Source organism: Eurytemora carolleeae, unplaced genomic scaffold (genome assembly GCF_000591075.1).
Source record: "Eurytemora carolleeae unplaced genomic scaffold, Eaff_2.0 scaffold766, whole genome shotgun sequence".
NCBI lineage: Eukaryota > Metazoa > Arthropoda > Copepoda > Calanoida > Temoridae > Eurytemora > Eurytemora carolleeae.
In genome coordinates, this window is record NW_019396659.1 from 137727 (window position 1) to 162073 (window position 24347).

The 24347-nt window shown below is 31.7% G+C and overlaps 1 protein-coding gene across 3 annotated transcripts in view; it reads left to right on the plus strand.

The window, feature by feature from the left end:
* LOC111707037 (ras-related protein Rab-32) overlaps positions 1-17905 on the plus strand; it is a 59323-nt gene extending 41418 nt beyond the window's left edge. For 2 of the 3 annotated variants that reach the window (XM_023480022.1, XM_023480021.1), the window contains exons 3-12: positions 4666-4972; positions 6636-6667; positions 7132-7212; positions 8848-8922; positions 10258-10350; positions 10858-10895; positions 10953-11017; positions 12159-12220; positions 15913-15984; positions 17517-17905. In XM_023480022.1, coding sequence (XP_023335790.1) covers positions 4962-4972; positions 6636-6667; positions 7132-7212; positions 8848-8922; positions 10258-10350; positions 10858-10895; positions 10953-11017; positions 12159-12220; positions 15913-15984; positions 17517-17614 — 627 coding nt within the window. In that variant the 5' untranslated portion in view covers positions 4666-4961 and the 3' untranslated portion in view covers positions 17615-17905. Of the gene's footprint in view, positions 1-3948; positions 4034-4665; positions 4973-6635; positions 6668-7131; positions 7213-8847; positions 8923-10257; positions 10351-10857; positions 10896-10952; positions 11018-12158; positions 12221-15912; positions 15985-17516 lie in introns of those variants that run through there. The other variant, XM_023480020.1, reaches the window with a different exon arrangement.
* Positions 17906-24347: the final 6442 nt, after the last annotated feature.

Below are 24347 nucleotides of genomic sequence, written 5' to 3' on the forward strand. Positions count from 1 at the left end.
CAGAATCTTTCCTACTTTCTGAAAGGTTTTACATCGGTATGTTTAAGGATATCTACTCGATATAAAGCAATATTTATTAATACTTATTTTGACTCAAACTCTTAACTAAATGAATATAGAAAAAATATGCCGGTTTAAGAAAGTTTTAGATAGATATTTGCAATCATCCAGAACAAAAAGTTTTATCAAAAATTAAACTTAAAAAGTTTTATAGAAGTTTTTAAAAATATGCAAAAAAAATCATTTCTGACACCCCTAGGCTTTGTACGCCAATATAATTCACCAAAACCATACTGCAGTCCTTCAATTATCATACAGGGAAATTTTCATCTTTCTAAACATCCCAACGAATGATTTGACAGGTTCTTTAATCATGTTAATATGAAATTATTAAAAAACATATTTTTGGACTATTGTCATTTTGAACGTTAGTCTTAATAAACATTCATACAAAACTTAGGTTCGTTCAATCATGAAACTATCCAGCTATCAACCTATCTAACTATCCAGCTATCAACCTATTCCTCTACTTAAATAAATAAATGGAAGCTAAACTTTTTCATAAATAACTAATGCTCTGGCGTCAGAGAAAAATTGATACAACGATCTGTCAGAAACAGTTTTGGTAAAAATAACTAAAATTAATGTTTAAGTTTTATAGAAACATGAATATAAACAGACTAGCTTGGGAACCCAGCTTTACTTAGAATACCAGGCTAAGCACATTCTTGTCGTTCTACCAAGTTTCCCAATCAAAGTTTGAGACAAATCGGTCAAGGGGTTCATGAGCTGGACCAAATAAAAATACACACAAATATACAAATATATATATATATATGAGTGAAGAGCTTTATTATATAGAAGATATAAATTGAAGGGAATGAATGGTGAACAGTTGAATAATTAAGTCTGGATTATATTTATAAATATAAATGGAATGAGACTTGTTTCTGAATCCATCCCATGTATGAAGTTCCATAAGTTAAATTAAAATTTTAATTAACAACTTCAAGATAAACGTCATATAATAATATACCTCCATTTTCAAATGATTAAATATCTAATAATTTGACGAGGGGAGGGGCGGGGGGGATGAATGTTTATTTTTCTGTTAATCGATGATTGTAATCAAAACAGATGAAGCTACGACAATAATTATATTTTTAATTAGCTTATTGAGGAAAATTCTTCCATGAATGATGTTGGTTTATCTGGCAATGAACGCTAAATTGAAGAGTTAAAGGGAATTTAATTTAAAAACATTTAAAGGGAACGTTTATAATTTGTCAAATTAAATCATTTTAAAAATAAGAAGTTATATTTTCTTTATTATCAGTTTTTCTGCAAATTATATTCCTCAGGCTAGATTTGTTGGTTGTGATAGTGCCTATTCTAGGACTGCAGACGGCGTTAATGTTCTTTAAACGAACGGAATTTTTCGTCAGCAACCTCATAGTTAAAAAACAAACGTAGTTTGAACAGTTCTGTAAGAAACTGGAGCGATCATTTATCAACGAACAAACCTTGATTTCAACTCGTTAGCGATCGTATCATGTTAACATCTAACATCTAAATGATAACATCTAAATGATAATTTAACTACCTAAACTTTAACGAACGCTCATTCATGGACAATCGTAAATTAGAAATGTAACGAATAAGTTAGGAATGGAACGATATTGGAAGAAACCAACGTGGAACGGATTCTCCAGCTCAAGACCCTGGTGAACGAACGTGGAACAAACATTTTCAAAAATTAGAAATATCCCCAGTCCTAGCCTTACCAATTCATCTGAATTAAATATTAATGCAGATTTTCAAATTTAAGAGTTTGAGTTTAATTTCGTGGCGGAATGTAAGAACATTGGGATTTAAAAAACCTCCTCCCCCTCCGCTGGCCGCTTTAAAAGTTATAGTTTGTAAATAACAATGTTGCCGTCGAATAATTTAACATATCGAGTATTGAGTAATATTTTAGCTTTCCTGCAATTGTTTGAAAAGATTTTTAATGTTTTGGAACTGTTTAGAAACTTATGCTAAAACCACAAGGAGCGTATAAAGTAAAATATATTAAAGTAAAATTGGAGGTCACAAATATTGATTTCACAAATGTTTTAAAACCAACTTTTCTTTAAAGAATTGATATAATTCTAACGGTTAAAAGTTAATGCATATCAATATCTATGTAAAAACTTTTAATTTCTTAGATTTTTAAAGAAAGAAATTAATGCCTAATATACAACCGTAACTTTAAGTTTAAACTTTGATTTAATAAAAAAAAAGTTGTTGTTGTTCTAACTTGAGAAAGGATTATTTCTGTAAATTTCTCCATGGTTTCTTAAAAAGCAAGAAATGCACCAGTCACTGTTGCAGTAAAACCACAAAAGAAGATAAACAGAGTTGAAGTTTTGAAGGGTACCATTGTTAATCGGGCGTTTCCATCAATTGCATGAAGGGTTCCTTACCCGTTCAGTCCCTTTAAAACAGTGCTTAGGATCCGGATCCAAGGGGTAAAATATCAACCAAAAACTACAAAAGAAACTTTTTTACTCCTAAAACCCAAATCTGAGCTTTTGAACAAAAGAGAGAATATAAAGTTTCATCATTTCTGAATGGTTCATCAAGTTTTAGAATAAAAATACGCGAAAAATATAAAACAAAAAATTTGAAAATTATTTTTTGTTAAAAAAAATTCAGCAAATCTTAAAGAAATGACCTGGATCCGGATCCATTTTTATTCAATGCGGATCCAGGATCCGGATCTGGATCCCCATCAAATTTAAATGGATCCTAAGCACTGCTTTAAAGAAATATCGAATTCCGGAAATCTTTTCCGAACATTGATCAATCTTTTAGAATCAATAAATTTTTCCTTTTTTCGAATCAGATATTTGTTTAATACGATTCAAGTGTTCAATAGCATGGTACCTGCACGTTTAACATTACATCATATCCCATAAATATTAAGAATGATGATGTTTACAACAACAAAACAAACTCTGATTTTCTAATTCTTATATCTTTGCAACCTGTAATATCTATATTTCTATAAATTTTGTTTACACCACCAGGTTGCTAAAATATATGGATTAAAAAATTTAAATTTGTAACAACAACTCATATTCTTAAATTTATTTTAAACTGAAATTTTTTTTAACTTTACATATTGAAGATTAGAATAAAATTTTAGGTAAAAACTGTATTTTTATAATTAAACTTTCCGTGATAAAAAAATAACATCTCATCGTCCCAAGTGTCATTTGATGTGGACAGGAAAAGTATTGTAAAGAACGGAAGGTTTTACAAATTACAGGGTGCTGTTGTGAAAGGGAAATTACAGGGTGCCGTTGTGAATGGGAAATTACAGGGGGCCGTTGTGAATGGGAAATTACAGGGACCCCCCCCCCCCAGCATATCCTGGTTTTCAAGTACCCCAGCAGAGATAGGATTAAAAATATATTTTCAAACAAATTACACTATTTGGATGGTAAAATGTTATTATATAGAAGGTTTTGAAAATAATGAACTACTTGCATGCATAGGTCGTCTTCTTTGTTAAAAAATATCCTGCCATAATAAAATTGTTTGAATTCTTTATTAAACAAGAATCTGCACAGCATATTCTGAAAATGAAGAAGAAAAAACTTACGCAGCTTTATTTTTTCTTAAAATTTGCAGGCTAAATATTCAAAATTCGATTTTAGCTTTTTTTAAAAAGTTTCTCGATTATCAATTCTTTACATTTTAGTTTTTTGAACAAAAAATTTTTTTTTCTTAATTTTGAGAAATTTGTTAAAAATCTTATCATATTCTTATCAAATGTTCTTCTGCAATCTAGTTTATCTACCTATCAGTAATCTATCTATCTATCTATCTATCTATCTATCTATCTATCTATCTATCTATCTATCTATCTATCTATCTAAATCTATCTACGTTGTTATCTATATGTGTGGTTAGTAGTGTTGGGACTTTATATTATAACGTACATGTCGTTAAGAGGAGTTACTCTGGCATTTACACATTTAAAAGGGTAATATCATAATTTTACTTTATTAAACAAATTTAAACGAATTTTTTAGCAGGGTCTAGGCAGTACGGTTAATTAAGGCACAGACTATGGTTCAAGCCTAAATTGTTTAGCATCTCTAAAACGTTATTAAAGAAAAAAATTAATAAATATGTGATATTTCATGGAAAACAAAACATTTCTCGGCGATCTTTAGTCCATAGAGGAAAATTACTTTTTGTTTGGTGTACACGTGAAACTAACCCCCCCCCCCTGGTTGGAGTCAAAAGTAGGTAAACATTTTTTGTTTGATCTTTTTTTGTGCTAAATGACAAAGATTAATATTTAATTGTGTAATATATAAACCTCGATAAACACAATAAAAACTTTTGTGAAATGATTTGACAGGTTCTTTTGAAGTTTTGATAAATCAAAATATACAAAGCTTTTGTTATGAATACAAACTAAAAGCAAGGAGGCGGGTTGCATAAAAAATAGTAGGAAACTAATCGCAAATGACGAAATCTGATAAATTTCAAAATTTTGATTTTGAACAAAAATGAGGAAACAGTTTTCTAAATAAAAAATAGTTATTCGTTTTTCTGATTCTCCAAAGAAAGAAAAAGTTCTGAATTTGAATATTGTGAATATTTCAGATCGCACGACATCTGGGCAAATGAAGCCAACATAAAGGTTTCTGTGGCTGATATTGAAGATACTACAAAGGAAAAGAAACAAAAGAACATTTTGAACTTTTTCAGTTTTTCAGGAAAAAAAAGGAAAACAATATTCTAGACGCTGTTTCAAGAGTAGAATTACAAGATACAGCATCTGATTCATTATCAGAAAGAGCAGTTTAATAAGTTTTTAAATCCACTATCAGCATCAAAGTAGCATCAGCATCAGAAGAAACAAACTTAGCATTAGCTTTAGTGCCTTCAACGTCGTAAAAATGAGTTCCAGGTAAAATCTAGAATTTTATTACAAACGGAATATAATTTACACTATTTAATAGTGCATAAACGATGCAGACTGGGTCTAATTGTACCCTTTTCATTAATTAACGATATAGAGATATCTTTGTGTGTTTGTAAGCTAAATATTCAAGTTGTACATTTTTACGTAATTGATTTGTATAAAATAAAAATTTACCCAATCAGAATGAAAGCATCAATTTTTGGGAAATATTTTTCTCACTTTGGGTCATTTTTAGAGGCCTTTTATAACCATATATTTTTAGAGCGCTTTTATAATCATATATTTTTAGAGCGTTTTTATAATCATATATTTTTAGAGCGCTTTTATAATCATATATTTTTAGAGCGTTTTTATAATCATATATTTTTAGAGCGCTTTTATAATCATATATTTTTAGAGCGCTTTTATAATCATATATTTTTAGAGCGCTTTTATAATCATATATTTTTAGAGCGTTTTTATAATCATATATTTTTAGAGCGCTTGTATAATCATATATTTTAGAGCGCTTTTATAATCATATATTTTTAGAGCGCTTTTATAATCATATATTTTTAGAGCGCTTTTATAATCATATATTCTTAGAGCGCTTGTATAATCATATATTTTAGAGCGCTTTTATAATCATATATTTTTAGAGCGCTTGTATAATCATATCTAACCCAAATGAATAAGAAATGGAATACTTTTCCATGAATTGTAAAATACAATGTTTAAAAATAAATAATAATTGAAAACTATTGATATATTTCAAATATTTTGGCAAGTCCGCCCAAACTTCAAATATCAAATCAACTAAATCAAACAAATTGCAATGCTTCATAAAACTATCCCAGTTTTAAAACCAAAACCAATCCATCTCAATGTAATGTGATTCAGAACAGTCCGCTTTAAACTTTAAACTAATCAGGGATGACAGAATTATCCTTAGTTTTCTACGGAAATGCTTCCACTTCTTGATAACTTTGTTTGAAAATTGGCTTTTTAAAGAAATGTTAATTATTAATCTATATATAAATTTGGCTTGTCTGTCTGTCTGTTTGTCTGTTTGTTTGTTTGTTTGTTTGTATCCAATAAACGTCAAAACGGCTGAACCGATCGGGCCCAAATTTTTTGTGGGACATCTAGGGACCCCAGGGAAGGTTTATGAAAAAATAAAATTTCAAATATTTGTCTCTTTCAAAATTCGATCGTCATTAAATTTTTAATTTAAATTTTTAAATTTTGAAAATCCGCGAAATTTTTTGTAAAAATCTGCGAATTATTTTTGTTTTGTTTTACGATGTACACAAAGAGAACATGTTCACCACTAATTTAGAAGATAGGCGCGAAGCGCCCTCTAAGGCTAGAAAGAAGGGCGCGAAGCGCCTTGAATTTCTAGTCTTATTAATATTTAATTAACATATTTTAATGTAAACTCCATTTTAGTTGGCAATTTAATAATCTTTTTAGAGATAGACACACGGAGTTCTCTGTTGTTGTTAACTATCAATCAAAATAAAAATATAATTATCAAAAAATAAAATTCAATCTCTGCATGAAGAGTAACTTGAAATTGCGTCCATTAAATCTAAATTTTATATGTTTGAGAAATAATTAAATTTTGTTTTTTATTTGTTTTTAATTAAAACTTTTACATTTTTTTCAGGGATGATTATATCTTCAAAGTTCTGGTCATAGGCAAGAAATTATACATAAAACTATGCTATTATTACGCTGCGTTATAAAAATCAATTTTGATAGAATTAATTTTTCCAAAAGACGTTTTCAAATTTTAAAACCTGTGCCATATAAAGTACAACATCCTATCCAGAATAGAGATCTTCATAGATAATAATAAATCCCCAGAAATTCAAGTTAAACTAAAGTTAAAATACAATTACATATTTCAAATTTTAATTTTCTAATCGATATATCTGTTCTAAACTTTTTGTGTTATCATTTCATTATTTATACTATTTGTTTATCTAATCTGGCAATAATCATAGATTAAAATGTCAAGGTTTGCAAAGATTTAAAGATGTTAAAAACAAGTATTATATAACCTGGACATGTATAAAGCACAAATTGTGGATTATTGCTTGTACGTAAATAAATAAGTAAAAGTAATGTATGAAGATGTCCCAGTCTCGGAAATGGGTAAGGAGAAGTTGGAAGTGGAAAAACAAGTATAATTAAACGATATGTTCATCAGTTCTTCTCTCAACATTACAGAGCTACCATAGGCAGATCAGTCAAAAATAATTAAATAAAAATTTACCTCAAAATCTATATTTGATGAGAACGGTCGTCAAACGGGCAACCGTAGTACATTGGAATTTCCGAGCCGGGTCAACCTTTCCGGTCCCAGTTTGTACTGTACCTAGCTCTATGGACAGGACAAGCCGGCGCAACAAGGTTGACACGGTCAGACTTTATGCTTTATATAGGTTGAATTTACTTTTACTAAAGAGGCAGATTTGCGTGGTTATAAATTTAAATTTTTTAACCACAAAATCTTTTTTAACTCGATGTGATAGACTTTTGATATTTCAAACTATGATTTCTGTTTGATCAAATAGTCTAAAGGAATTGATTCTTTGCCACTAACTCTGATTTTCTACTCCCATATCTTTGGAACCTAATGACATAGACTTTAGATATTTCAAACTATTCTGACATATACATCAAATAACATAAGTTTGAAATAATAAAGGTTTCCACCATCAGGTGGCAAAGATATAGGGATTAGACTATTTGATTTTGTGGCAAAGACTCAGTTCCTTTGAAATATTAAAGGTTTACACCGCCAGGTTGCAATGAAATTGAAATTAGAAAATTTAAGTTTGTGGCAAAAGCAAAATGATTTGCAAAATTAAATTTTATCTAATAGCGATAAAGTGATTTATTTTCTTTTCAATTGTGTAAAAAAAAAGTTGTTTTGAAGGTTTTCAACTTGTTTTGTAACTTTTAAATCTAGTTTTAAGTGTTTTGCGTGCAGTTTCAAATGTCTCTGGAATTTAATCTATTGTGAAAAGTTTAATAGTTTCCTATTTCCTGGTCTATTTCGTCAAAGGAATTGTAACCAGCAGAAGCTGGATTTATTTCCGAAACTAGACAGTTTTTCCCAGAATATCCAGTTTTAACCAGACAATTATCTATGTAAATAAATAGAAAGGAATTGATTACTCGCCACAATCTCTAATTTTCAAACCAAATTTAATTAAATTGAGCTACGTCGCTCAACCAATGCCGGTGCAAATTTGGGCCTCCGATCCAAAGTTACAGATTTATGAAGATTTGAATCGGTGATTCAAAGGAATGGAGTTTATGCCACAAACTCTAACTTTCTAACCCATATATCCTCGCAACCCAATTTCGTAGACCTTAGATACTTAAAGCTGTGAATTATGTTAGATCAAAGAATTTAAATTTGAAACATCACAGGTTTACACCATCAGGAATCAAAGTTATAGAAATTGGATAATTTAAGTTTGTGACAACAACTCACTTCCTTTGAGCCGTGGAGAGGCAGTTCAACGCAAGTAGAGTTTGTGAATAGTAATCAATTCATTTATCTTTTTTAACCTTTACCTTTCATCATAAAAAAAGCATTCTAGCCAATCTATTTGTGTGTCTCACATGAAATTGCTCTTTAAATGTAAAAAACCAACAGTTTTATATTTTGTTTTCAGCTGAGTTGTATAAAGTAAGTGGGTTCTAACTGTAAAATATGGTGCACAGCCAATTTCCAATATATATATTGAGCATAAAAATTTTGACCATAAAGATTTTCTAAAAGATAGAAGTTTCTAACTCTGAGAAGTGTTAAACTGCGGTTAGTTTGCATAATTGATAAGAGACTGGTCTGATTACTACAGGAGTAGATTTTGCACTCAAGACGGTTAACCTAGACAAAGATACTGTGGTTAGGTTGCAACTCTGGGATATAGCAGGTATACAGGGATACAGGGATACAGGGATACAGGGATACAGGGATACAGGGATACAGTTCCAGCCTTGCAGGATACAGGGATACAGGGGTAACAGGGATACAGGGATACAGGGATACAGGGATACAGGGATACAGGGATACAGGGATACAGGAATATTATTACCTAATTGAACCATTCAATTATTTTATGAAAATGTTTCTGTTTACATATTTAAAAATACCAAGGAGAAGGTTCCCAGTAGAATAAATATTCTATATTGAGGTAGACAGATATTAAAACTTTAAACTACAATACTGCATTTATACCAGTCTAGACACTTGGCAATTATAGACAATGTATACTGAACATAGACATTAGGAATTAGACATTGAACACTATACAATAGACGTTGGACACTGGGAATTTTTAAATCGACATTAGACACTAGGATTTTATAAAATCGACATTAGACATTAGACACTATGCAATAGACATTAGAAACTAGGAATTTTTAAAATCGACATGACATTAGACGATTTTATAAAATCGACATTAGACATTAGACACTATGCAATAGACATTAGACACTAGGAATTTTTAAAATCGACATTAGAAACTAGCTGTAACAGACATTCTACTCTAGGCAACTTAGTCGTCTCTGGTCATATGTGGCACCTAGGGAGCTTAATCGTCTCTTAAGCGCGGCATTTTTAAAACTTAACAAACTAATATTATAATAAAAAACTGTATTCCTGCCCAGAATCCATGGATTAGCTAAATTATATTGTATCCGATTCAATTTCTGAATTATTTCAAATATTTTTTAAACTTTAGAGTCTTCCCCCACCCACATTTTTTATATCGACACTCTTCCTTTAAACATCTTTAAATTTCACATTTTCCTAAATTTGATTGACAGGGTGTGGAGGAGAGAAATCAATATCCAAGTTCTTCTGAATTTTAAAAAGATCTATTTATTGGGAAAGTTCTTGAGCTCCATTCATCCTCTAGACAAAACATTCTTATCCTCCATTCATCCTCTAGACAATACATTCTTATCCTCCATCCATCCTCTAGACAATACATCCTTATCCTCCATTCATCCTCTAAACAATACATTCTTATCCTCCATTCATCCTCTAGACAATACATTCTTATCCTCCATTCATCCTCTAGACAATACATTCTTATCCTCTTTCCATCCTATAGACAAAACATTCTTATCCTCCATTCATCCTCTAGACAATACATTCTTATCCTCCATTCATCCTCTAGACAATACATTCTTATCCTCCATCCATCCTGTAGACAATACATTCTTTAGATATTAATTAACTCTAAATTATTATTGATTAGGTCAGGAAAGGTTTGGTAACATGACGAGGGTATACTACAGGGATGCAGCCGCGGCATTTATCGTCTTCGATCTGTCCAGGGTGGCAACACTAGGGATTAGACGTCATTTTGCTCTAGAAAAAGATTTTAAAATTTGAATTTTTTTTAAATTGTCAAATAATTATTTTTGTGGACTTATATATATATATAATAAAATATATATAATAAAATAAAATCTATATACAGTGAAAACCAGAAAACTGTGGAATAGGAAGACCACAAGTAAACAAGTGTTTTTATGAAGTTTTAAACAAATAGTTTTACCAGTAGCTTAAAAAAATCCTGTTTTAAGAAAAATAGGTCTATTTACACCGCGCAATTGTTCTGTATCATTATATCATGTTCACGTAGGACTCAGATAAAAACTTGAGTCTAAAGTCGTCTTGCTATGTCACAGTTTTCTGGTTTTTAATCTACAAAGATATTGTCATTCTGATTGAGATAAATCTTGGTTTCATTGCTGTAAAAATCCGCAAGTGGTTTGCTTTATCAATTTTTTACGATTTAAAAAAAAACAAAACAATTATTTTCCCATCAAATGTACGATGTTTAAATGTTCAGAGGCTGCTGTCAAATGGAAACTAGATCTTGACCAAAAGGTAAAATTAAAAAATTAAAACATTTTTTTTAAAACATATTTTACTGTTTTTTTAAAGGTTTTATCCGGTGATGGTAGACCTGTTCCAGCAATTTTACTCGGGAATAAGTGTGATCTACCAAGGAAAACAAAACATCCTATTCTTAAATTTCGACAAAAATTAAATAAAATGAACTTAAGTGATTTCGATATTGTTCACATATGTTTTATTATTTATAAAGGAACAACATTTTTTCCACAAACTCTTTATTGCAACCCGAAACCGTAACCTTTAATATTTCAAACTATATATTCTATTAGATTAAATAGACCAAGTTTGACATTTCAAACTAGGTTGCAAAGATATAGGTATTAGAAAATTTGGGTTTGTGGCAAAAACTCAATTTCTTTCCTTTTATTTATATTGCCAACAAAATTACCAATTTTTTGCAATTAACTTATTTTCTTTCAGATTTCCGAAGGAGCCTTAGAGCTTTTCAAAAATGCATCATGTGTCATACTCGGCCATTTTACTGAAAAGGAATTAAGTATTTGCCACAAACTCAAATTTTCTAATCTCTATATCTTTGCAACTAGATAATGTACACCTTTGATATTTCAAACCTAGTTTATTTGATCTAATAGAATTAATAGTTTGAAAAATGTAAGGTCCACGACATTGGGTTGCAAAGATATAGAGTTTAGAAACTTACAATTTTTGGCGAAGAATCAACTCCTTTAAAATTGACTGGGCTTGAACACCAAAAAAACCATCTGGTCAAAATTTATTGAAGTGGCGAACATGTTATTCGATATTGATAATATAATGTTAAAAAATATTTCAAAATTAAAATTTTTTATATTAGTTTTTTTAAATACGCTTTTGTGTACTTGTCAATTAGGGTTTCTTCTCACCATGAACCATTCTTCAGCAAAGATAGGGTTAAAATGATTACTTATTACTACTAGATGTACCAGAGTTAAGTTTTGAAGCTTGAAACTTGAGCTTCAGGGACACTCTTAAAGGATGAGACTGTAAAGACGACTTGAAACTTTTCAAATATGACGATCCCAAGTTTATATTAAATCTACTGTCTTGAATATAGACTTTAAATGGCTTTTTTAATGATTTGACAAAGAAAAAAAGAAGTTTACATTGGAAGATAATCATGAATAAATTGAAAATGACATTATAAATTCCGTACAGTCGTCTTTGAAGAAATATCCGTCGTGGGTAACTCTGTACGTAAACATATTGTACATAATGTTTGTTATTGTACTGCAGAGAGCCTGAGATGCCAACTGATGAAGAAATATCTGAGTTCTGCAAAAAACATGGGTTTGCAGGTAAAAATCGTCTTCCATTCAAACATAAACATAAAGAGAAAACTGTAGAATTTAGGTTCTTATTTGAAACAGTGCGAGTAACATTAGACACGGCAATTGTGCAGTGTAATCAGACCCATTTCCCTAAATAATTCATCTTAAAAGTTACGAGCATAACCAACTTTACTTTGTAACAACATCAGATTAGATACACTTTAGTAGTGCTTTCATGTCCTTTTCCAATATTTCCTGGTTCCCACTTTATTATTCTCACTAGAAGAGTATACTACATGGTGTAATCCTTCCGGTTTGCCTTCTAGTCTGTCTGCACTGGGTGCGTTTGGTTTCTTTTCATTTCGTTCGTTCATTGTTCGTGAACTAACCATTTCGTTCGTTTTTTGTTCGTGAACTACCTATTTTTTTAGTTTTTCGTTTGTGAACTAACCATTTTTTTCGTTCATTGTTCGTGAACTAACCATTTCGTTCGTTTTTCGTACGTGAACTACCCATTTCTTTCGTTTTTCATTCGTGAACTAACCATTTCTTTCGTTTTTCAATCGTGAACTACCTATTTTTTTCGTTTTTCGTTCGTGAACTAACCATTTCGTTCGTTTTTTGTTCGTGAACTACCTATTTTTTTCGTTTTTCGTTCGTGAACTAACCATTTTTTTCGTTCATTGTTCGTGAACTAAACATTTCGTTCGTTTTTTGTACGTGAACTACCTATTTCGTTCGTTTGTTCTAATAAAAATCTGAAGGTTCCGTTCTGTTAACGGTTTTTTCCACTCTTTCTAAAAGTTACTGTTAGCTAACGATCTCAATTATATTAATTTAGTGGCGTTTACGGTCTATATTAACCCTAAAAAGGCTGAGAGCTCTGAATCTCTGGGGGCGTCCACGCCCCCCCCCCCTAGAAAAAGGCTCCAGAGAATAGGATTGAAATGCATGTTCATAGTCCAATTTGTCAAGGCCAGCTCATTGAAAAAAAATTAGACCGATAACTTTAATAGGGAGGGTGAGGGTGGAAAAAAGGGGTAAAAGAATGTAAAATATATTTATTTTTATTTTCAACAAATATCACACGTTTCTAAATCCGTTTTTCAAGTACCCTACCCTATGTATTTAAAAAAATTACAAAACATCTTTAAATTTATTTTCATTAAAATTCACAAAAATTATTTTAAAAAATTACAAAACATCTTTAAATTTCTTTTCATTAAAATTCACAACAATTCACAACGCTAGGAGAGTTCTAGGACAAAAAAAAGCTTGAGCTGTTTATGTTTAAGAAATCGAAACGAAAGTAAAGAGAAGCTGTTAATAAAAAAGCCTCTAAATTGATTACTTACATAATTCGAAAAAGTTTATTAACAAACAAAACTTAAATAAAAAAGCCGTCTTCGTTGCATTGACAAAATCGCCTCCCGCTGTGTGTAGTGGGTTAAAAATGATTCTTAAGTTTACGTTCCTAAAAATTAAAAGCTGGTCTAAAATGAATTTGGACAGGGTCGAATTTGAAGTGTCGCAATGCCTTTGTTTTTACCTCAAAGACTCACATAAACTTGTTTGAGGCAGTAAAAGTGTACATTTTATAACTATTATTATTAATTATTTAACACTTTTTTGGCTTTAGTTCTTCAGATATTTTAGGAAAAATTTGAAACGATTTTTTGGATTACTGTGCAGGGCACCCTTTTTCTTTTCAAAGTCATTATGTTAAAGGGTGTCCCAATAAACATCGGAATTCAGTGACGAATTCGATATCGTCTTTATAAATAATTCTTTGATTTAGTATAGTGATACCTACTGAAAAAGCTGTAATCTGTAAGAGTTTCGTCTGCTATGTTCACATTTTGTTTGTTTATGTTTTGGCTGCATACGGTTGTACTTAGTAAAACAAGAAAATTGCAGTATACAAACACTGTTTATCTTGCGGAGACATCTTTACAGTGTTTTACTCTTTTCATAAAATAAATTCTATCATACATACATAGTAATATTATGGCTTTTGAAATTAGGTATTACAATGCAAATTTATAACAAAGACGATATCCAATTCGTCACTGAATTCCCATGTTTATTGGGACACCCTGTACATTACGAACTATGATGTTTATGATAATTAAACATAAAAATACATGTTTTTCTATTTTTATAAAATATATGTAAGGAAAACTTAATTGTTTTATTTTCTAAATGGTCTAATTCATCAAAATAAACTATATTTACAAATATAACAATAGCAATTTAATTATCATAATTATGATAATATTTCAAGAAAAATTAATCTATTTTTACTAACCACAGAATAGGATCAACATTGCAACGTCGCACCAATAAAAAACTATTTCCAAAAAAAAAGACTTTTAATGATAATATTAGAACAATTTCTAAATTGACAATGAAGTTCAGAACTTTTGTATTGTGAATCTCCTGATCCAGCATAACTCTACATCTTATGCAGATTAATATAATTTCTTTTCAAAATCCCGTATATTGATTGCATCCTACAGGGTTAACTAAAATGAAACGATCAACCATTTTTTCCTTGAATTTAACAGTGCCATACATTGGGTATCGAGATTAATCGTTAAATATTAACGATACTACAGGGTGTCCCACGAAACATGACAGTATGCAGGACGACTTGAATGTCGTCTTGATTTTTGATATAATTTGCTGCGTTTATTTGTCAACTTAATTTTAGAAGTAAATTTCTAGAGATAATAATCACAAAATTTCCCTTGTCCTGCCATTTCCAAAATGTGGTCTGCCTTTTTTTGTGCTTTCAATATTGCCCGAGATATGAAGAATTTCGTTCAGATTTCGACAATTTTGCTTTTATTTAACAAAATTGAAATCTGAACCAAACACTTTATATCTCCGGTAATATTGAAAGCACAAAAAACGCAGACCACTTTTTGGAAATGCCAGGGCTAGGAGAATTATGTGATAATTGTTTCCAGAATCATGCATGTTAAAGTAGATAGAAGACTAAATGTCACAAATAAATTCAAATACCAAAGACGACTTTCAAGTCGTCTTCCTATTGTCATGTTTCGTGGGACACCCTGTAGTTCCGAGATCTGGTAGATACTGTTTTATATATTCAATGTTATTAGTATAATTCCCGTCTAACTTATGAAGGTCATGTTATTAACTCTGAAAAATAGAGTGTCGGAATATGGACGGGAATATAATGTATTTTAAAAACATATTTATATAAAATATAAATTTAAAACTGTTTACAGATAATTGAACAAAAAATAATGAAAATACTACACTGTGATCCTGCCAGGCTACAGCAGTTGTTGCATAAAACGTGCTGGATCCGCTTTACACTTGGTAGTCCAGACTGGATAGTACATGTTGTACCAGCTCGAATCATGATAATAATGAATATAATTAAAATGATAATAGTAATAATTATGATAATAATAATAATAATAATATTAATAATAATGATAAAAATGATAATAATAATAAAATAATAATAATAATAATAATAATAATAATAATAATAATAATAATAATAATAATAATAATAATAATAATAATATTAATAATAATGATAAAAATGATAATAAGGTTGGTCCCTGGTGTCTGCTAAGGAGGGGAACGGAATTGATGAAGCTGGTTATAATAATAATAATAATATTGATAAATGGGATAATAATAATAATATTAATAATAATGATAAAAATGATAATAAGGTTGGTCCCTGGTGTCTGCTAAGGAGGGGAACGGAATTGATGAAGCTGGTTTAAGTTTAGTTCAGCAACTAGGAATTTAATCAAACTTAATATTTTAGTTTAATTTTAATTTAAATTCAAGTTTTTAATTTATTAAAGAATATTGTTTACTTTAAATTAATATGGAGTAGGTTAACTAATTTAGCTTTATAGAAAAACTAGTAGAACTTCATCATACTACCCCCTCCCCCTAGTCATAAATCCCCCCTTTTTATAATATTATCCATTCCTCGGTGCCTAATTTTCTTCGACCCCACTCAAATCACTCAAATCTCTCAAATCACTAAAATCACTCAAATAACTCCTTAAATCACTAAAATCACTCAAATCACTCCTCAAATCACTCGAATCACTCAAATCACTCAAATCACTCCTCAAATCACTCAACTCACTCCTCAAATCACTCAAATCACTCCTCAAATCATTCAAATCACTCCTAAAATCACTTCTCAAATCACTCAAATCACTCCTAAAATCACTCAAATCACTCAAATCACTCAAATCACTGAAATCACTCCTCAAATCACTCCTCAAATCACTCCTCAAATCACTCAAATCACTCCTCAAATCACTCAAATCACTCCTTAAATCACTCAAATCACTCCTCAAATCACTCAAATCATTCAAATTGCTTTTAATAAATCCCCCACCTCCCATCTGCTGCAGACAGTGCCTGTAATAAATCCACTGCCTCGCATCTGCTGCAAACGGTCCCTTTAATAAATCCACCGCCTCCTTTCTGCTGCAAACGGTCCCTTTAATAAATCCACCGCCTCCTTTCTGCTGCAAACGGTCCCTTTAATAAATCCACCTCCTCCCATCTGCTGCAAACGGTTCCTTTAATAAATCCACCTCCTCCCATCTGCTGTAAACGGTCCTTTTAATAAATCCACCGCCTCCCATCTGTTGTTCTTCATTTTTATCAAATTATTGATGTTGGCACAGTAGTTAATTTTACTCTTTCATTCTCAATCCAAAATAGAAAAATTGGATAAATAAAAATTCAACAAATATTTCATTTTCTGTCAATCCGAATTTTGAACGTTTTATTGTAAACTGAACCCACTGAAGCATTTATATATTATTTACACTGTTCCTGTTTAGTTTTTTCTTCTTTTTTTTTGGGGGGGGGGGTATGTTAACTGGATAGTTCTCTTTTTTCAAACTAATTCTATATATGTATTCGCTTCTTAAAAGTAAAGAAATTGCGTCTTTGCCACAAACTCTGATTTTCTAATCCCTTTATTTTTGCAACCCGATTATGTAGACCTTACTTACTTAAATATTTCAAACTATCAATTATGTCAGATCAAATAATCTAAGTTTGAAATATCAAAAGTATACACTGTCAGGTTGCAAAGATAAATGAATAAGAAAATTTAAGTTTGATGCAATTCCTTTGCTTGTTTTAATAAAAAGCAAAGGAACTAATTATTTATCTCTAGCTCAAATTTCATCTTGAAGGTTTAAACATTTGAATTTTGTATTATTCTTTACTTTTGACTTGCAGTTTATTGATCTTTAAACTAGAAATGATAAAAAGTTTGAATAATTTTCTACTTTAGTATCACGAGAAGAAAGGTCTGATAACAGATTAGCCAGTCCAATATTCCTACACAACTCAGATAGAAAACCTGATAAGAAAACATGCTTCTGTGGATGAACCTTCCCCCCCCCCCTGTGGATGAACCCCCCCCCCCCCCTGTGGATGAACCTCCCCCCTTTCTATTTCAATATTTTTCTTAACTTATTTTTATATACAGGGTTACCTGCACAAAACATTAGTCTTTATTGAGTCTTTCCCTCTGTCCATCCGAAGGATATCTTTGATCTTACATCCAGCTAGGAATCCATGAATAAAGGAAAAAAGACTGATTATAATCTGTACAGTCGTTTCTAAAGTCTCGTCCTTTGTGAGTTCCTCAAAAAGTTAATAAATCGGTACCATCTTAAATGTTGTCTTTTACTAAATTATTTGGCAGAGATAACAAACTGTTAAAAGATAGGAAGCCATTATAAATGTAAGAAAAAGACTGATTCAGTTTTGTTCAATCGTGTCTAAAGTCTCATTAAAGTTATTTGTTTTGTTTTTAAGTATGTTTTTATTATTGAAAAAAAATACAAAAAAATAACAATAAATTTAACCTTTTGGTATCATTCTGTATATAAAAACTACATTATCAACTGTTAAGCTACTAGTAAAACCCTGTCTTTGTAACAACAATAAATAAACTCAAAGATTAGTATAATGTCGTCTTTATTTTCTATAGTTTTCTGATTTTTACTGTACGCTTTCTTGCCCTGTAAAGACAAAAGGTTGATTGACTGGCCGGGCTTCATCACAGTTTTGTTATTTTAGAATTATACTTGTTTGCTGACAAACAGAGTGTCCCAATAAACATGGGATTTTATTCGATCTTGAAAATTAATATTTAATATGATATATTCTATAGAACCTTTAACTGCTGGGCTTTCTAAAATGTAGATACGCGTTTTAAAATCCAATGTTTTTTCGGGACAGCCTGTACCTTATAGTTTACCAAGAATAAAGGTTAAATTGCTTCCATAAAAAGCTGGATTAGCAAAAGTAAAGACAACAGTCTGTGGCAAAATTGAAAAATAGAATTATATAATTAATAAATAGAAAATTGGAATAAAAAATTAAATTTGTTGAAAAAGGGGCTGAAAAAACTGAAGGTATTAAGATTTTCAAAATCAATAAGACATTATTTTTTTTTGTTATAAAAAGGCCACAGAATACAGTATTCTGAATCCGCAATTTAAAAACAGGGAAAATACGGCTCGGAGTCGGGTCTAAGCTGTCGTTGGGCCTTATTTACGGCTTTAGCTTTCGGATTCAAGCTGCATCTTATTTTCCAGAGTTTAGTTGAAAATAATCGGTTTAATATTCTTTTTGGCGGATTTTCATGGAAGGAATTGGCGTATTTCGGGTTTTTATGAGAGCAAGACTCAACATTGAGCCTTATTCTCCACTAAAACCAACCAAGGTCGGTTTTATGTTCATTGAGCTTAACACCTTTGTCCTTAAATCGAGCCAAAGATCTTGCAGCTGTCAATCACCTGACACAAGTTAGGTAGAAGATTGGGTCTAAAAGTCGGGTTCAAGGAATTACGGCTCGAGCCGAAGATTTTAAATCGCAGGCTTTGTTAGACTTGAGTTATGACTTATAACCCAAACCCATTTCACCATGATATTTTTTAAGTTGCTAGTAATATAATTTCCTTTATAATAGAATCAATTACATATATATGGTTGTTTAAATGTCGTCTTCCAATTCCACAGCTTTATGGATTCCCCCTTTAGAGGAAAAACTAAACCAATAAGTGCTAAAAATAATTTTAAAGCACCAATTAAAAGTTAAATATCTAAATATTTGAAAAATCAGCCGGAGAGAACCAAAACTAGAAATTCAGCCGAAAACTAAATGGATATAAAATTATAATTATAAAAATACTGGATAAGTATTGAAAAGAAATGCCCTTGCGCCAGTCATGAGAACTCATTTTAAACCTTCACAGTAAACTTGAGGTCCATGGTTTAACGTTAAATGAGACTTAACTTGGACTTAACTTTTAACCACATGTCGATTTTCGCATTTGCTATTTTATACTTTTTAATGAACTATGTATTTCAGATTTTTAATATATTTCATCTCTTCCACTATTTTTTAAGCTTTTTGAAATCAATCCACCCCAATTGTCATTACTTTCCTATAAAAAAAGTTCCCTTTACGAAATCCCTGTAACTTTACATTCTTTAGAAACCTCTAACATTTCCATATATATTCCTTAAACTAACCCGACAAAGCCATTTAAAACTTTTTAATGGTTTCAACTTTTTCTATTTCATAAAGTTTAAATATTACGGTTAAGATCACTTCATATTTGAAATTTCATGGTTTTAACCAGTTTTATATATTTGTAATTATTGTCAGTATTGGAGAACATAATTAGAATGGATTTAGCAAGGATTGGAGAATATATAGGATGGAATCAGCTAGTACTGGAGAATAAATAGTATTGAATCAGCTAGGACTGGAGAATATATAGGATGGAATCAGCTAGGACTGGAGACTATAGAGGATGGAATCAGCTAGTGCTGGAGAATATAGAGGATGGGTTCAGCTAGTGCTGGAGAATATATAGGACGGGTTCAGCTAGGACTGGAGAATATATAGGATGGAATCAGCTAGGACTGGAGAATATATAGGATGGAATCAGCTAGGACTGGAGAATATAGAGGATGGGTTCAGCTAGTGCTGGAGAATATATAGGATGAAATCAGCTAGTGCTGGAGAATATATAGGATGGAATCAGCTAGTGCTGGAGAATATATAGGATGGAATCAGCTAGTGCTGGAGAATATATAGGATGGAATCAGCTAGTGCTGGAGAATATATAGGATGGAATCAGCTAGTGCTGGAGAATATATAGGATGGAATCAGCTAGTGCTGGAGAATATATAGGATGGAATCAGCTAGTGCTGGAGAATATATAGGATGGAATCAGCTAGTGCTGGAGAATATATAGGATGGAATCAGCTAGTGCTGGAGAATATATAGGATGGAATCAGCTAGTGCTGGAGAATATATAGGATGGAATCAGCTAGTGCTGGAGAATATAGAGGATGGGTTCAGCTAGTGCTGGAGAATATATAGGACGGGTTCAGCTAGGACTGGAGACTATAAAGGATGGGTTCAGCTAGGACTGGAGAATATAGAGGATGGGTTCAGCTAGGACTGGAGAATATAGAGGATGGGTTCAGCTAGGACTGGAGAATATAGAGGATGGGTTCAGCGAGGACTGGAGAATATAGCAGATGGGTTCAGCTAGGACTTGAGAATACAGAGGACGAGCTCAGCAGGGACTGCAGAATAAAGAGGATGGATTCAGCTAGTGCTGGAGAATATAGAGGATGGGTTCAGCCTGGACTGGAAAATATAGAGGATGGGTTCAGCTAGTGTTGGAGAATATAGAGGAAGGGTTCAGCTAGGACTGGAGAATATAGAGGATGGGTTCAGCTAGGACTGGAGAATATAGAGGATGGGTTCAGCTAGGTCTGGAGAATATAGAGGAAGGGTTCAGCTAGGACTGGAAAATACAGAGGACGAGTTCAGCAGGGACTGCGAATAAAGAGGGTGGATTCAGCTAGTGCTGGAGAATATAGAGGATGGGTTCAGCTAGGACTGTAGAATAAAGATGGTGGATTCAGCTAGTGCTGGAGAATATATAGGATGGAATCAGCTAGGACTGGAGAATACAGAGGACGAGTTCAGCAGGGACTGCATAATAAAGAGGGTGGATGCAGCTAGGACTGGAGAATAATGATGAGGATCGGTTCAGCTAGGACTGTAGAATAAAGAGGATGGGCTCAGCTAGGGCTGGAGACTATAGAGGATGTGTTCAGCTAGGACTGGAGAATATAGAGGATGGGTTCAGCTAGGGCTGGAGAATACAGAGGACGCGTTCAGCAGGGACTGCAGAATAAAGAGGGTGGATTCAGCTAGAACTGGAGAATAACGAGGATCGGTTCAGCTAGAGCTGGATAATATAGAGGATGGGTTCAGCCAGGACTAGAGGAGATTATAGAGGATGGGTTCAGCTAGGACTGGAAGAGAATATTGAGAATGGGTTCAGCTAGGTCTGGAGAATATAGAGGAAGGGTTCAGCTAGGACTGGAAATGCCGTACTCCAGAAAAGTCTTTCAGACCAATATCAATCCAGGTACAAATCAATTCCTCTCGTTAATCCATGTAATACAGTACCAATCCAGGCATATACTTCCGTATATTTGCAAGTACCTTTGTTTAGAGATGCAACTCAATCCCTCTCATTAATCCAAGAGGCATAGAACTATTCAGTTCTGAAATACGGTACCAATCCAGGCATATACTTCCATATTCTCAGATATCTATGTTTCAAGATGCAACTCAACAATACTTTAGTATCAATGTCAATTCTGGGACACAACTTTATCTGAATCAGTACCCAACTTAAATCTTTCAATACAAGGGATTAAAATGCTTCTTGTTCGCTAACCAAGAAGTAATTACTCTCACACTGTAATCAAATCGGAGTCTAATTCCAACTCTCGTGTATTTGGATATCTATGTTACAGGTTAATGAACATATTTACAAGATTTGCGCAGATATATATAGGCGTAGTTAAGCTAACCACGATACAGGTTTGACATAGTTATTTACAGACGTATCTAGGCTAGGTTAATCGCATTACAAGTTTTGCTTAATTAGTGATAAACACATTTATATTTACAGAGAATGCACAACGTGATATATCTAGATATGTTCAGGTTAACAAATATAGCTGGATTGCTACGATATTTGCTACACAGCTAGGAACTGGAGAATATAGAGGATGGGTTCAGCTAGGACTGGAGGAGAAAAGAGTGTAAGTTTAGCTAGGACTGGAGAAGAAATGTTTAATTGGCAATTAAACAGCCCCAACTCTAATACTTTAATCCAAGAGTAAGAATTAAAACCTGAGTCAAGATTAAACCAAATTACATATTTTATAATACTTAAAAAACTTTTAAACATTTATAACTCTTTCTGTTTTATTGAAAAGACTAGCTGAAGTGCCCGGCGTTCCCCGTAAAATTAAAAAATTTGAAGAAAAAAATTCCATTTTTAAAAATCTAATTTTATATGTTCCATATCTTCCATCATGAAGATGTTTTACCCACTCATTTTGAACTTTTAGCAAATAAATAAAAATCGTTTTTAAAAAATTATAAGCGACTGTTTTATACCAATAACAATCGTTTATAAAAACTATCGTTTTAAAAAAAGATTTCATTCATGAATATGCTAACGATCGTTAATAAAGGGTCGTCATTAACGATTGTTAACAAGAGGTTGGCATTAATGATCCTGAACAAAACGACTAACTTTATAAGAAGGTAGTTTTTCAGAAAACGATCGATTTTGAAAAAAATAGTTTTTGATAAATAAATGTTTCTTCATAAGAAGACAATTATGAACGTTGTCTTACATACAGGTAAAAAGTTGTGGGGGAGCAAAGAATTCTTGATATCTTCTTTAGAAGTACTCATTGATAAGGACCCATGCCCTTCAGGTCAGTTTCCTCTCTCATCCTCTCCTTGTTAACAAACGTTAACAAATGGTCGTTGTTAACAAAGTGTTGTTGTTAACAAAGGATCGTTGTTAACGATTGTTAACGAAGGGTTGTCATTAACAATCTTTAACAAAACAACGAGCTTTATAAAAACGATTGTTTTTAAAACCACTTTTTTTGTAAAACTATTTCTTTTAAAAAACTATTGTTTTTAAAAATTATCATTTCAGTTTTCGTTTTTTTGGGTTGTTTTCATAATAAAGGATCGTTTTTCAAAAAGATAAAACGATCCAACCCTATTCTATCATGATAGATCATGATAGAATATATTATATCATGATACTCACCTGAAAAAAGGGAAAAGTAAAGAATAAAGTAAAAAGATATAAATAACAATCTGAGGAAAATATTTTCATTTTATCCATCTTCTCTCTTGTAAGATATTCAGAATATTTGTGTTAAAAACATTCTTGGTTCTAATCCATTAATGTAAAGGTTTTAAGTGCATTCTAGGTTTAGACATGGTTTTCAACTAGGATTCGTTAAAGGGACTGTTTATGAAATTTCAAAGGTGTCTCTACTTACAGGAGGACATGGCTAATTCACAGCGGCATCTTTTAAACTTTAGGCTGAGAAAAATGAATGAAGATATATTCTTGTTAATCTATCTGAATTGTTCAAAAGTTTTGTGGTTTCTCGAAAAGGAAAACAAGGTATACTGTATACCCTGAATTTTATTCTTCTTATTTACAAGGTATACTGTATACCCTGAGTTCTATTTTTCTTATTTACAAGGTATAACTGTATACACTGAATTCTATTCTTCTTATTTACAAGGTATACTGTATACACTGAGTTCTATTCTTCTTATTTACAAGGTATACTGTATACCCTGAGTTCTATTCTTCTTATTTACAAGGTATACTGTATACCCTGAGTTCTATTCTTCTTATTTACAAGGTATACTGTATACACTGTTAGAAAAGTGCATAATAAAAGCTGGGAGAATTGCTAACCTTAAACCACAATCAATTGATTATGTCCTAAAACTTATGAAAGTTTCAATGAATCATTCCTATTTCAAAGAACCAAAAGGTATTTTCAAAACCCTCAATGGATTTTCAATGGGCGATAATTCTGCAGCGCGTGGGAGCGAAATAATTTTAAGAATTCACGAACTTGATTTTTTTAGAAACATAAATCACAAAAAACTGGAAAACACTCTCACAAGATACCTAAGATTCAGGGATGACGTTTCAGTGCATGTAGTGGGGGAAAT